This window comes from Rhinolophus sinicus, chromosome 15 (genome assembly GCF_057876585.1).
Source record: "Rhinolophus sinicus isolate RSI-liver-muscle chromosome 15, RSI-T2T, whole genome shotgun sequence".
Lineage (NCBI taxonomy): Eukaryota > Metazoa > Chordata > Mammalia > Chiroptera > Rhinolophidae > Rhinolophus > Rhinolophus sinicus.
This window is the reverse complement of record NC_142515.1, coordinates 21709716-21724502: the sequence shown is the minus strand read 5'-3', so window position 1 is coordinate 21724502 and position 14787 is coordinate 21709716. Positions and strand designations below refer to the sequence as shown.

Below are 14787 nucleotides of genomic sequence, written 5' to 3'. Positions count from 1 at the left end.
GAACGCCCCTTTAATTTTAATCTTGTCCATACAACGTCTAATAAATGGTAAATTCTTGTCTTCCATATCGCGTGTTTGTAAAATACATTTAATGTTCTACTTAAAAATGAGTTATCTTTCCATGTTACTATAATTCATAACTTCAGAGCCCTTGGAATGTCGTCTTTGTACACCTGAGACCTTGGGCCACACCAGTTCACACTAACCATGTCGTTTTTGGTGAATGAATATTTTCTTATTCCTGGGGACCCGGGACATGTTGTATCAATTTGATCACTAGGCCAGCGCTGAGGTCTCAATGGCTGAGTCAATCACATGGGTACTGCATACCCATGTGACTGACTCTTAGTAAAAACCCTGGACACTGAGGCTCATGTGTACTTCCCTGGTTGGCAACACTTTGCACATCACTATCACTGCTGGGAGAATTAAACACTGTCCCTGTCTTCACTGGGAGAGGACAACTGGAAGTTTGTGCCTGGTTTCTCCTGGACTCCACCCCATACATCTTTTCCCTTTCCTGATTTTACTCTAATAGACTATAACCATGAATATAATAGCTTTTCTGGGTCCCGTGAGTCCCTCTAGTGAACCATTGAACCTTAGTGTGGTCTTGGAGATTCCTGACATACGTACATTAACATGGGACAATAATAAAAACATTAAGTAACTTGTGCAAGAAACATTTAAGAGGCAAATGAATTCCATAATTGCTATTCTGTCCATTGTCAAATAGCAGCATCTAGCATAATCAGTTAAGGTAAAGATGTTTATAAAATATCTATTTGATGGTAAAGTTTAACTTTGATTTAATATCTCATTTCTTAAAGAGTTTGGGTTATTTTTTTAAATCCACAATAAGCAAAAACATTTCAATAGGTTAAAATAAATTTTTATTAAAAAATTTTATTAAATGTTAGAAGAGATTTATACACAATTCACAAATTCTTTACAAAAAAAATGCCAATCCTTACCCAACTGTAATTGTTTCTATGCAGACTTGGAAATTTTGCTGTAAAATAGGGTATACAAAATATTTCTTTTAGAAAGCTATCACAATGCTAATCTTAGGCAAAATAATGTTTAAAACTGAAATCTCTGTATGCAAGTGAGGTCTCAAACACCCATATTCTTTATCCCAGTGACAAAGTAATGGGAAAATGAACATTAAACTGACTTTCTGAGGAAACAATGAATAAGTATTTATGCTGTAAACGTCTCAATTTTTTTATTACTTTCAGAAGCAGTGTCATTACAAAGTTATTGACAGTCACACTATGTACTCAAATAAAATGTTAATAAAATTAACATTCGAGGAATAAAAATATTGTTGCAAAGAGGCACCCCTTATTATAAGATATGTTAAAGAAGTCTTTATTACATTGAAGGCTTATGGTATGGGCCATAAACCCTGCAGGAGACAGTCTCTTCACACAGAATAATGATAATTTATCCCTTTTAGAAGTGAATAACATCTCTTTAGTAGTGTTGCTAGTAAAAAAAAAAAAAAAAAAAATAGCTACAAGTTCAAAATATGATGGCAACACACAAAAGTGGCCGATAGTTTTGGTCTTTGTCTGAGGTACAGTCTGTGGTTTAACAAAGACTGTCTTTTAATTTTCAGTTCAAAACCGTCCTTCTCTCCCAAAAGAATAACTGACCACTGATACCATTCCAGAGAGCAGAATCCAAACCACCAACTTGAAAGGAATATGGCTCAACAAAGAACAGTAACCAACTTTCATTAAAGATTAAGAAGCAAAATCAATGTCAATTTGAAATCACAAGGAATTTAAAAATTCAATGCTTTGAAAAATATCCCCTGAGCTATGGATGCTTTTTATATACAGTCTCTAGTAAAACAGATGAATTTCATCATTCCAAGTTGTATTTATAAATGTTACGACGCTTGGTTGCTGAAAATAGGTAAGCTATGTCCCGAACAGCATAAAGTGGTAGCAATTACATTTTGTGAAAATCTTTGGTGAGATGCAATTCTGCAGAAGCCTCCTTAGTTTGTTTCTCGCCTAATAATCCTAGAATCTTCAAGTAAGTTTCAAAGGAGAAACCACAAGACCATAATGAAGGACCAGCAGACCATCCTGAAAAGGAATAAAAAAGAAAGTGTTTTGCCATTATCTGAAAACTAGTTATGTAAACAACCAAGCCAAAGATGGTTTGTTTTTCATAACCCAACACTAATGTGAACTTCTTTGATTTAAAGAGAATAAAGGATTCAAGATAAATAAACTTGCTTCTTCACTCACCTCATCACCAAACACTTCCTGACAATATGCCCTTTTTTGACACTCAGGAGACAGTTCTGAAACTACTAGGTATCTATAGTTAGCCTGGGTTGTTTATGGCTAAGCAGTTCTCCGAAAAGAGATACACCTTTCCTCTGCACAGACTGTTGAACAGACCACCCAGGCACTGGGCTTCCTTAAAAAGAGACTCAATTATCATAAAGCATCATAGATGTGTTAAGAAATGAAACATTTATTTCCACATAAGTGCAGCTCACTACTATTGTAAGTGAGAAAACTTTGGAACTCTTACCCATTTAGTATATCATATACCGGGGGTGCCAAAAAAATGTATAAAAGTGGACATTTTGGTCAATGTTGCTGAAGCAGTAGCTCGCCGTAATCATGTGTCTAGACGTTGATGGTGACCACTTTGAGCACCTCTTATAATTGCAGAAGTGAAACGTAATTTGTATTCTTTTGTTATTGGTATATAGTGAGCATTATAATTTTAGTACAGTTTTCCTTTCTTAACTGTAACATTTTTTTGGCACCCTCTATATTTTCTTTCCTCCTTGAAGATTGGTCAATACAATTTCACCTTTCTTTGATAGCCAGAGTCATCAATATGAACAGTAACGCAGTGATGTCTTCAGTCAGGAGTTGTTGGGCAACTTAACCCTATACTAAGTGACACCAGATACTGTGTTTCTGAGTCTTTTTATCTGCTGTTTTGGGTTTCTAGCTCCTCTCTTGATAGCAGGTTTTCATTCTTTGTGCTCTCACCAAGGCTGCACCAGGCAAGCAATCTACCTTTTTAAAGAGCTATTTCTAATCAATTATGAACTAGAAATCTAGCTAAAAAAGAAGACTCATTGGGGAAGTGTGCCATAAGCAAATGGCCTACTTTGAGCAACATAGGGGAGTGATGTCACACATGCCTTGCATTTCCAATCCTGCTCTAGCTATTAGTCTTTTTCTTCTTTGCTAAGCTTTTTCATGGCTCCACCTCCTCATTTCTCATTTCACTACTCAACTCATTGCAATCTGGCTTCTGTTCCGGGCAGCTCTAGTGAAAACTCACCAGAATTCTAGAAACAGGTTCACGAAGTCAAATGCCCATTGTCATCTCTGAGGATGAGAGTAGTGTTCCAAATCTCAAGAAGGGCTTTGAGTTAAAGAGGTATATGTCTTTGTCAAAACTCATGTATTTTATCGTATGCCATGAAAAAATATATATGTATGTATGCACATAAGATGTCTGTGTATATTCATTCTGCTTCCAAGGAACTGCATAATCTACACTAAGAAAATAATTCTTACAATATTCTGTACCCTATTTTAAGTAGTTGTTCACTGAGTATAGGCAATTAGATGAAAACAAAGAATTATATGTCTAACAAACAAATATTTGTTTAAGCTGAGAGCTAGCTGCTCATGAAATCTTTAATACTTTAAAATATTTATTAATATTTTAAAAGCTTCTCAGAGCCATATAGCTCTTAAAACAATTTACTCTAGGTTCAGTGATACATTAGAATATGTGAATCTCTTTATCATGGAACTTTTTAAAAAATGTACTTGCTTTTCATTTATCCTGACTAGGAGATTTCATATTATATTCCCACTCATATTACAGGCTGATTAAAACACCAAAATAATTACCATGATTTCTTACCTATTGAGCAAGAAATGCTTTGTGAATCTCTAACGCCAAATGAATATCTACAAATTTTTCTTAAAGAAATGTCCTTGCAGATATATTTGATGAGTGGTCTTCAAAGCTACTGCAGTACTGGACAGAGAAAAAAGAGCAAGGCCTGGAAAATCAAACTGCCTGAGGTCTGAGCTGTGGCTTACCCACTAACTCACTGTAGGCAAGTTACATGTCCTTTCTGTACCCCAGTTTCTTTATATTTAAAATGGGGGATAATTGAATAACTATGTTGTTGATACCTGAAAATAATGTATATTATATATTAACTTTATCTTTAAAAAAATGATAAAAAAATAAAATGGGGGATAAAATACCTACATTATAGAATTATGAGGACTAAAACAGCTTATCCATATAAACTATTTAGAAGAATGCCTAACACACAGTAAGCATTCAATAAATATTAGCTTTATTTATAATCCAGGTAATTTTAAGAAAATTGTAGAATATTTTTTAACATCTAAGCCCTACCTGCATTGCTGCATCACCTATTGCACGTCGAATTTCCCTCAGAGTTTGATACCGCTCCAACAGGTGATCACCACAGATGATATCTACCTACGTGCAAATAAAAGTATCAGATGCTTTACTTCTTCAAAAACCACATGAGGGAAAAAAAAACAAGAAAAACAAAAACAACATGAAAAAATTAAGACAATCAACATAATTATTTCCAGACTACACTTCACTATTTTATTTTAGACTGATGAAACACTCTCAAGAAAGATTTTAGAAACATTTTACAAAAGCAAATAAAGTAAAATGAAAAGAGCATTAGAGGACATAGCAAGACAACAGCATAGTACAGAGGATATTCAAAATGATTTCCTTGAATCTCTGAGAACAAGTTAATATAAGACCCAGTCTTATATTAATTTTTGCTCCAAAAGATGCATTAGAGCTGATTGTCCGGCTAGGTCTTATTTTCGGGGCAACAGGGTAGTTTGTCAACCCCTGTGCTATTTCATCATATAGAATCTCCAACCAGTAACAATTTTGGGTTTTATACTTACCAGTTCTAAAACTGGCAGAGCAATACTTGTTTGCAAAAGGACCTGAAAGCAATGATAACAGATCTTGCATACAGAACTTAGATCCATAAAAAATTAAAGAATTTGGAAACTCATGATGTTTTTATTAAGCATTGAGAAACCATCACTCTCAGTGGGCTCCACCATATGGTGCACATTTATGGCTTGTTTACTATATTTTTCTTTTCTTTCCCCACCCCTATGTATTTTTCTTTTTAACTTCATCTAAACCTCCAGAGGTTGGCCAGTTACTAACAACTTGATGTGTATGGTCCTAGATGCTATGTGTGCATGAGGGTTTTCTGTTTTTATAAAAATGGGATTATGCCACATATTATTATTCTACAACTTTTTTATTAAAAAAACAAAACCTTAATATGCCATGGATTCTTTTGGAATACATAATTAACTCTCTCTCTAATAGCTGTATAATGTTCCAGTGTGTGAATATATCATAACTTACATATCCATTCCCCTGATAAATATTTAAATTGCTTCCCATTTCACATGCTGATTTGTAAAGTTACTTGACTGTAAGTATTTCATAAAGTACTTCATTCAAACAGATTTACATCTCCGAGGGTCCAACAAACGACCTACATATTTGGTAATTTGCTAGAAGGACTCACAGAACTCAGCATGATCACAGCTATGATTTATCAGAGCAAGAGAGCAAGGACACACAGCCAGATCAGTAAGGGAAAAAAAGGTAGGTGGTGTCTGGAGAAATCCATAGGTTCCCTATGCTCTCCTCTCCCAGTCCAGGAAGAGATAACACCCTGAATCTTTTCTCTAGTAGTGGAAATGCAGTCAATTGTGCAATGTTTCTGCCCAGGAAAGCTAATTTAAGGTTTAGAGTTTAGGGTTTTTATTGAGGGCTGATCATGTTGTCATTCTCTGCCTAGCAACTACCAAATTCCAGACTCCCAGAAGGAAAGGTGTTCATCATAGATCCATTGTTTGTACAGTCTCGGCAGAGTGAAACAACTTATCATCTGGGAACTTTTCATATTAGTGTAGGGAACAAGACAAGTTCCTAGATGCCAGGTAAGGATGAACCTTGTAAGCAGACCCTTCCAAAGAGAGAAGCCTCAGGTGTTTGTTAACTCTTTTCTGAACAATCTTTCTACCTTCTAAAGTATCAAGTCTTAGACAGGAAGAATAACTATAATATTTCTGAATCTCAGAGCAGAAATCAGAATGTGAAGGTAGTCTTAGGAAGGGAGGAAAAACCCTTATCTTTTTCAAAGCCAACTCACACTATAGCTTCCAAGACAAGATTTTTTTTTCACCACACTGGTTCATTTCTCTTTGTTCATACATACTCTTATGTTTCATAGAATGTTCTTTTTTTCTTTGTCTGTCTAGCAAATTCCTATCCATTATTTAAATCCATTGTTTCACCCCTTCAGAGTTAAATCGTTCACTCTGTGCTCTTGTTGCACTCATCTCCTATTGTCATTCAATTGTTTACGTGTATATCTTTCCCACAGAACTCTGAGTCACCTGACAGAGTGAATTTTCTGTCTCACCTTTGTACTCCTAAGGCCAAGTGCATAGATGCTCCATTTAGTACGAATAGAATGGTAGGGATACACCATATGATACATTAGAGTCTCTTTAAAAAGATTTGGAAACAGTTTAATAGTAGGTTTATGGTCACATACTAAATAAATAAAAATAAAAAAGAACCTATCTTTTAAGATGGAATTATGATAGGATTAACAACAAAATCTAACTTCACATCTTTTATATAAACAATTTTTAGTGATCAATGTTATATATTTTCTAAATCTCATTTCATAAAAGCAAAATAAGGTCTAAAGATCAAACAATGTGCAAAAGAACACACAAGAGTAACAATAAAACAAAATACAGTAAGACATCAATGAGTTCAGAATCAACCAGTGTAACCCAGAGGCACTGGGGTCTCTGAAAGAAATTTATTCAGTAATTACTGATTTCTTATTTTGCATTAACTTACATCTCTTTTTAAGCACACATGATCTATATTTTTTATCTTTTAGAACTGTCTTCCTTTTAAATTTTGATCTGCCACAAGTAACTTTAAAGGTAGTTCATCATTAGTTAACAGTCTCCTAGTAATCATCCATTCCTGCTAGTAAATAACCATATATGAAAGTCATGTATCTGTAAACAGAGCACACATTTCCTACCTGGGACTAACTGGTTTAAAGAAGGTTAGCATAGCAGCCTCAAGTGACTGTGTTCACCAAGAATTTTATTTTGATTAATAGTTAACTAGCTCATTGTTTTGTTCATATGAGAAATAACTCTCTTGACTCTGTCTTGGATTTAGAAGGTTTAACAATTTTAGACACAAATTAGTAGGTCTGCATATTTGACAATTCTCTGTTCCATTATTTTAACATTTTGGTGAAATAATAATTTATGAACGTTACCAGCTACATAGTACCTGAATAGGAAAGAAATATTTACCCAGAGAAGCAAGAGCTGACAAGGAAAATTAAAGGTTAAAGTAAATTTTTTATCATTTTATTTCCAAAATACTAAAAGCCTTGAATTCTATGATATAAGGAAAAAACAAACCCACATTTTTACACAACAATAACAATTTAGAGCTTTGGTAACCAAAGCTCTAAATTTCTTAAAACACAAAATGTGAAACTTATAAATGGTAATTGTGCTCTGATCAATATCTAGCCACAGAGGATGTAATTAATCTATATCCTAGAGAAAACCCTCTTGGGTGCTACGTTAGTTATTTTATATAATCAGGTGCAAGTCTTGTGACTTCTGCTTTTAGAACTAAGAGACTATTATGGGATTATTCACAATTCTTTGTCCAGGAGTCTCTAAACAGCTATCTATTTTTAACCAAAAGACTAAGAATAACCTCAACTATGCTATGGCTACAAGGTGATAGATAAGTCATTAATAGTTTTCAGTTGCCATGAGATACACCCAGCATGTCAAACCCAGTAGAAGTCACATTTCATTGGATTTAATGTATATTTAATATATATCTACTACTGGCAGATGTTGGTACTAAAAACACTAGCAAAATTTCAGCCAGCTTTAAAATATTAACTTAATCAATAGCAGATAGCTATTTTAGATAAAAAATATTCAATAAGGGCAGCCAGTTAGCTCAGTTGGTTAGAGCGCGCTGCTCTTAACAAGGTTGCCAATTCGATCCCCACATGGGCCACTGTGAGCTGCACCCTCCACAACTAGATTGAAACAACTACTTGACTTGGAGCTGATGGGTCCTAGAAAAACACACTTAAATAAATAAAAGTTAAAAAAACCCAAAAACACCACACCAAATCTAAAAAAAGGAAAAAATTACTCTGAAATTTCACACATGAGGAGGAATAACAAAAATCTCTTTTATGCAAAATATATATTATGATTTTCCCCATGATTTAGATGACCATACTTAGATTAAGAGAGTTTAAAAAACCTATACTAGGTCATACATTCAATAAATTGTCATGTTTTGGCTCAGATGGACAGATGTTTGACTTTAATGATAGTGCAATATTTGCTCTGGATGTCTTGGGAATGAAGCCCTAGTTTAATGCAATGCACCATCACCTCTCAAATACCCACATTTCTTGTTAATTCCAGCTTACCTTCCAGTATCTGCCTGGACCCTGCCATTAATTTTATACGTACCCAATAACGCAATATTAGCCTAAATAAAATATAAATGGTTGAAATTAAAAAAAAACAAAAAACTCTTTTAAATATGACTAATGAAAAAGCAGAACTGTTAGGCTGGTGCAAAAGTAACTGCGGTTTTTGCAATTATTTTTAACCTTTTAAACCGCAATTACTTTTGCACCAACCTAATATATAAATGTGCATTTTCACTGGCCTACATTACTAAAACTAAGAGTAGATTTAGACTTTATGTTAAAAAATACATGAGGATTGAGGTTTTCATCTTACAACAAAAGACTATTATATAGCTAGAATGGGAGATCTTTTTCAATCCTTAAAAAAATAGGGTCTATATTAGATAAGATATTTGACTTTTCTAGGTGTCTTGTGCTAGCTTGTTATACTTGAGCAATTTATAAATGCAAGGATGTCCTCTGAAGAGAAGTGGAGGGATGATAGATAATCTCTTGCTCTACTACAAAAAAGGAATAGCTGGAACTTAAGCTCTAGAAGGTCTTTAATAGTTCTCATATCCTCAGCTTTTCTTTGACACCAGTAGATGGTCATCAGTGGCAGTGAGAAACAGAAAGTCAAAAGTGATTAAAGTTGGGGTGGGAGTCACTGTGTACCAATAGCAATTAGCATTTATAATATCTATAATATCATAAGACAAAAGCTACTGCATGAAATCCTAGAGATAATTCTTTCTTCAATATACTTAAGGAAATCTCACAACTTCATTTGAACTTTTACATACATGTACTCTACCTGACAAGTTGGATCAAGATCCATTTTTCTTCTGAGGAATTTTTCTACATGCCCAATAGTTGCTTCTCCTGAAACTCGGACAAACTTCTTTTCCAATGGCTAAATAAATAAATAAATAAATAAATAAATAAATAAATGTTTTTAGATGAAATATATAAACCTTAAAGCAAATTTTATAACCAATACGATTCAACAGACTTATGAAAAATTACTATACAATTTGAGTTAATTTACCTACCAAAGGAGAAAAAAAAATTCCTGCTTAGCTTCCCCTCTCTGAAAAGTATGTTAACAAATTTTTTATTAGAAAGGCTTACTGGTTTATTTTAATATCTCATCAAAAATAAAACAGAGTAAAATTTATTGACAGAGAAAGATTACCCAAGATTAAATATCTAAAACAACCTGGTTTCTTTAACAAAAAACTGCAATGAAAAAAAAAATAACAGAGGGAAGTGCTAAACTAAAAAAAGATGTAAGGACTATAAAGAGATATATGAACCAATTACAATGTGTGATCTTATTTGGATCCTGATTTAAAGAAACGCATAAAACAATTTTTATGAGACAATCTAGGAAATTTAAATAGGATGTGAATATTTGATTAGGGTATTACTGTAAATTTAAAAAATTATAGTATTATTATTATGTTTGTAAAAAGTCCTTATCTTTTACAAATAAGTTCAGTTTTTACTGACACACAGTCTGGGATTTGCTTCAAAATTATATGGGAGGAGGAGAAGTGAAGGCACAGATGAAATAAGATTGGCCATGAGTTTATAATTACTTGAGTGATATGTACATGGGTGTACATTTTACAATTGTCTCCTTTTGAGTGAGTTTGAAATTTTCCACAGTAAAGGGCTTTCTTTTAAGTGGAAAATAAAAAGATTAACATCTAGACATATGTGGCTGGAATCGGAGCCAATGGTCTGAGGTAGCAGGTGGAGAGACCACAGGGTTTTAAAGTAGAAACTAATGCTTACTCAGCCACTCTCTGAGGCAATTTTAAGGAGGATACTGTCTAATGCAAACGAAAAGCTGAGGTAATTAGAACTAAAAGGATATCTTTCAGGAAAACTTAAGCAGTGTCTTTCTAGCTCTAGCAGAGAGGGAGCCTAGAATCGTTACCAAGAGGATGTAAGAAGCTGAGGCACACATTTGTTCCATAATAGCACTCAGCTTTCTTATCTGTAGTTTGGTTTCTTAAGACCTTCCCTTAAGAAATATGGAAAGGAAGACATTTTGATGACATTCAAGACATAAGGGTAATACAATGACAGCTCTGATGGCCATACCAGAAAAAGAGTTCCAAAATTGCTTTGAAGGGTGGACTAGGCGCTGGTATCGGTGCATAGCTTCCCAAGGGGAGTACTCTGAAGGTGACCCTCGTGATATTTAGCAATGAGGTATGTAGCACTTTTTCTAAGATGAGTTTGCGAACTTAATTGTCTGAACTTGTGTGTGTGTTTGTATGCGTGTGTGTACATATATATTAACATACATGCATACATACATATATATTCTAAAATATATATTCCAAAACAAAACAAAACAAGACCTTTCCTGTCCTTTATTACCATAGGGTAGTAGATAGCATAGGTGTTAAGTACAGGTATTCCAGAGACAGACTGCCTGGTTTAAACCCTGTTTCTGCCACTTTTTCGCTGCAAGTCTTAGGGCACGTTGTTGAACCTTTCTGTTTCTCCATGTCCCTATTTGTAAAACAGAGATAATATAGCATCTACCTCACAGAATTACCATGAGGAAAGTGATATAATGTATAATGTATGTAAATAACTATTAACAATTCCTGGCACATAATAAGCACTTAAAAGAGTTATTGCTGGTGTATTGTGATAATTTTGCTCTTTATATGAAGGAATTTAACTCTTATAGAGAGCCTAGTTGTTACCATGGGATACCAATATAATCCAGACAAAAATGGCAGTTTCCCTTTCTTTTAACGCAGATGTAGAAATCATCTCACATAGCTAAGGCCCTCTCAAAAAGGAAATATAGCAGTGCCCCAGGTTGAGTCCCCAAGAAGATACCTCTTTGTAAGTGGCACTGTCTGATTAGCATAAAAATCCGATCAGGTGCCTTGAGAAGCTGCTCTTTTGAATCATCTAGAGAGATGTCAGTGCATTTCTGAAGGTCAGTTTCCTGGGCTTACCATCTTAAGAGCAGGCTTCAGGAATACCAGCAAAAGACAGTCAAATTTCTCTCATTTCTAAATTCCTGGTGAGCACTTTACCCCAAGTGTTTGTTAAAATTAATCCAACTTAGCTACAGTTATCACTACTGTACTTTTTAGATAACCCAGAACAGAATTATGAGGTCTGCCAATACTCAAAAGAGAAAAAAATTGGTCTTGGCTTTCAAAGCTAGGGTTTCTCATGTGGTTAACCTTAATCCTCATACCCCAGATTCACAAGTTAACAGGATTTTCTTCCCCATACAAATCAGATCCAGCTTTTTTGTAAGACAATTTGTTTTTTGTTTTAAGGCTTCAAAACAAGTTCTCACCTAAATAGTTAACTCATTATTTTTTTCTGCAACACCTAATAACCTCCTACCATCTGCAAATAAACAGGAAAAAAAAATTCACAGGATTATACTTCTTGAAATTAAGCACAGCAATCTTCCCTGCCATCTATAACACAAGAGGTCATTTGATAAGTTAATAAGCTAGTTTAAGATCTTTAGGGAGATTTAAGACATTCAGGTATTTTCTGGCTTTAGATAATACATACCACTAAAAATGTCTTTTAAAAAGATAGTATCAAGTCATAATTATATTTTACCTAGAAAAAATTCCTACCTCTGTCAACTGAAAAAAAGGCCTAGAAACAGTTACCAACCCAGTAGCAAAGTGAACCCGTAGCAAACAGATTGTGATTTTGAAACAGCACCAAAAGGAATTAGGACGCCTTGGAGAAAGGGCTGATTTCGTCCATGTGTAGGGCAAGACATGTACAAGTTGAGAATGAAACATCGTGTCACATCAGATAGCAAGGAAGCTCTCATAGACTATGATGTCTATTATAGGACAATTTGAACATCAATAAGGATAATAGCCACATGTTTAAATCCATGAGTTCAGGGGCGGCTGGATGGCTCAGTTGGTTGGAGCGCAAGCTCTGAACAGCAGGGTTGCCGGTTAAATTCCCACATGGTCCAGTTAGCTGCACCCACAACTAGATTGACGACAAGCTGCCGCTGAACTTCCGGAGGGGTGGCCGGATGGCTCAGTTTGTTAGAGCGCGAGCTCTCAACAATAAGGTGCCGGTTCAATTCCCGCATGGGATGGTGGGCTGCGCCCCTGCAACTAAAGATTGAAAACAGTGACTGGACTTGGAGCTGAGCTGCGCCCTCCACAACTAGATTGAAGGACAACAACCTGGAGGTGATGGGCCCTGGAGAAACACACTGTTCCCCAATATTCTCCAATGAAATTTAAAAAATAAATCCATGAGTTCATATTAAAGTAAAAACAAAACCAATACCTAAGTCGGTTATGACTGGAGAATGTTAATGAACCAACTCATTTTGTTGAACTTGGTAAGTAAAGGGAAAGAACCAAGCATTTATCCTGCCTTTCCCATATGAACCGTACACTGGTTAACCAAACAGATGAAGGGAAGTTTCTCTCTTTAGAAGTATTTCAACTAATAAAAGAAGGAATGATAGCAACATTTTTCAAACCCTAAAGTTAATGGACTTAGACATTGAGCACCGATGGCTACTAACATTACAAATAGACATGACAACCAGACATTATATGCCTTCAGATGGACAAAAACAACACTACCTATGAAGTATCCTTGCTCCCTTCAAATCGGACCTGCTGATCAACACTCAGACTTAAGTACCAGTGTATGGGAAAGACAGGGGACAGAAGAACATGTTAAATTACACCACAGGGATGCAACATCAAAACCCAACCTGCAGGAAACTATAGGACAAATGACTTAGTTTTGTCAACAATGAATTGCGAGAAAAAAAAGGAAAACTTACAGGTTTGAAGACCTATCAACCAATCACAATGTGTAAACTTTACTTGGATCGTGACCTAAAAACTGTTAAAAACAAAAAACCAAAAAAAACACACCACCCACTACAATTGAGACAATTACAATTTTGAATACTGGCTAGATGTATGATAATAAATTGTTAATTTTTTTCATTTACCACCCTCAACCTTTAGAAAAATGAAGAATTTACAAAGTTGTGAGAATAGCACAATGAAGATTACCCAGGTAATCTTCACCTATTTTATGAATTGTTAGTATGTTGCTGTATTTGATTTATCTCTTCTAATGTATGTGTATATATGTATATATATATATTTTTTTCTTAGACCACTTCAGATTTATTTGCGGACACTGAGATATTTGACCCTTAAACATATCAGCAGTTACCCTCTCAGAATAATGGGGTTCTCCAATATAACTACAATATAATTATCAGGAAATCTATGGAAGTATTCAGGAAATTTAACATTAATACAATGCAATTATCTAAGTAGGTCCAAATTTAAATTTCTCTAATTGTCTTAATAATGTCCTTTATAAGTTGTTCTTATTTCAATCCAGGCTCTAATGAAGGATCACACATTGCATTTTATTGCCATGTTTCTGTAATCTCCTTTAATCTAGAACAGTTCTGCCACTTTATTTTTATCTTTTATAACGTTGACATTTTTGTAACTTTTTTGGGAGTCTGATACACAGTCATTAAAAAAAGACTCATCTTTTAAGAATACTGAAACATTTACAGATGAAGTAGCAAAATGATGGAAATATATTTCAGAATAATACTAGAAGAAAGGTAAACGGATGGAGATATAAAACAAATTAAATTGGCCATTAATTAATTGGTAAAACTCGGTAATGAATACATGGGGGTTCATTCTGTCTATCTTTCAGAATGTTTAAGTTTTAACGAATGACTCCCGAGAAAAATTTTCTGGACTGTATCACTGCTTTGTGAAACATTTTTAAATTGAATGTAGCAAATAGGGTTTATGATTTTCATGCCACAGATCTACACGGTGAAAAGTTTAACAACCAGGAATCATCCTAGGCAGACATATTTATTTGAACTCAAAGATAAGGTATAATAAACACAGCTGTTTAAGGAGAGAATACTAAGCTATAATATCAAAGGCTGTAGCTAGAACTCTATTATAAATACAGAATTAAAAGAAAAAACAATAAGCTTGCCAATTTCTTAACTAAGTATAAAAGACTGTTTCAGCAAAGTAAAAACAGTCACAAAATAAATAGGATCAATTTGCTTCTGAAACAATACATTCATCACCTGTCACAGATATAAATCCTGCAAATTAACATCTGTATCATCAGTAATA

At 34.4% G+C, this 14787-nt stretch overlaps 1 protein-coding gene across 7 annotated transcripts in view; it reads right to left on the bottom strand.

Moving 5' to 3' along the window:
* Positions 1-876: 876 nt before the first annotated feature.
* Positions 877-14787, bottom strand: part of PCGF6 (polycomb group ring finger 6) — a 35242-nt gene continuing 21331 nt past the window's right edge. For 6 of the 7 annotated variants that reach the window (XM_088791869.1, XM_074339109.2, XM_019725042.3 and 3 more), the window contains 3 exons: positions 9414-9512; positions 4435-4521; positions 877-2102 (listed from right to left, as the gene is read on the bottom strand). In XM_088791869.1, coding sequence (XP_088647995.1) covers positions 2046-2102; positions 4435-4521; positions 9414-9512 — 243 coding nt within the window. In that variant the 3' untranslated portion in view covers positions 877-2045. The remainder of the gene's footprint in view (positions 2103-4434; positions 4522-9413; positions 9513-14787) is intronic. The other variant, XM_074339112.2, reaches the window with a different exon arrangement.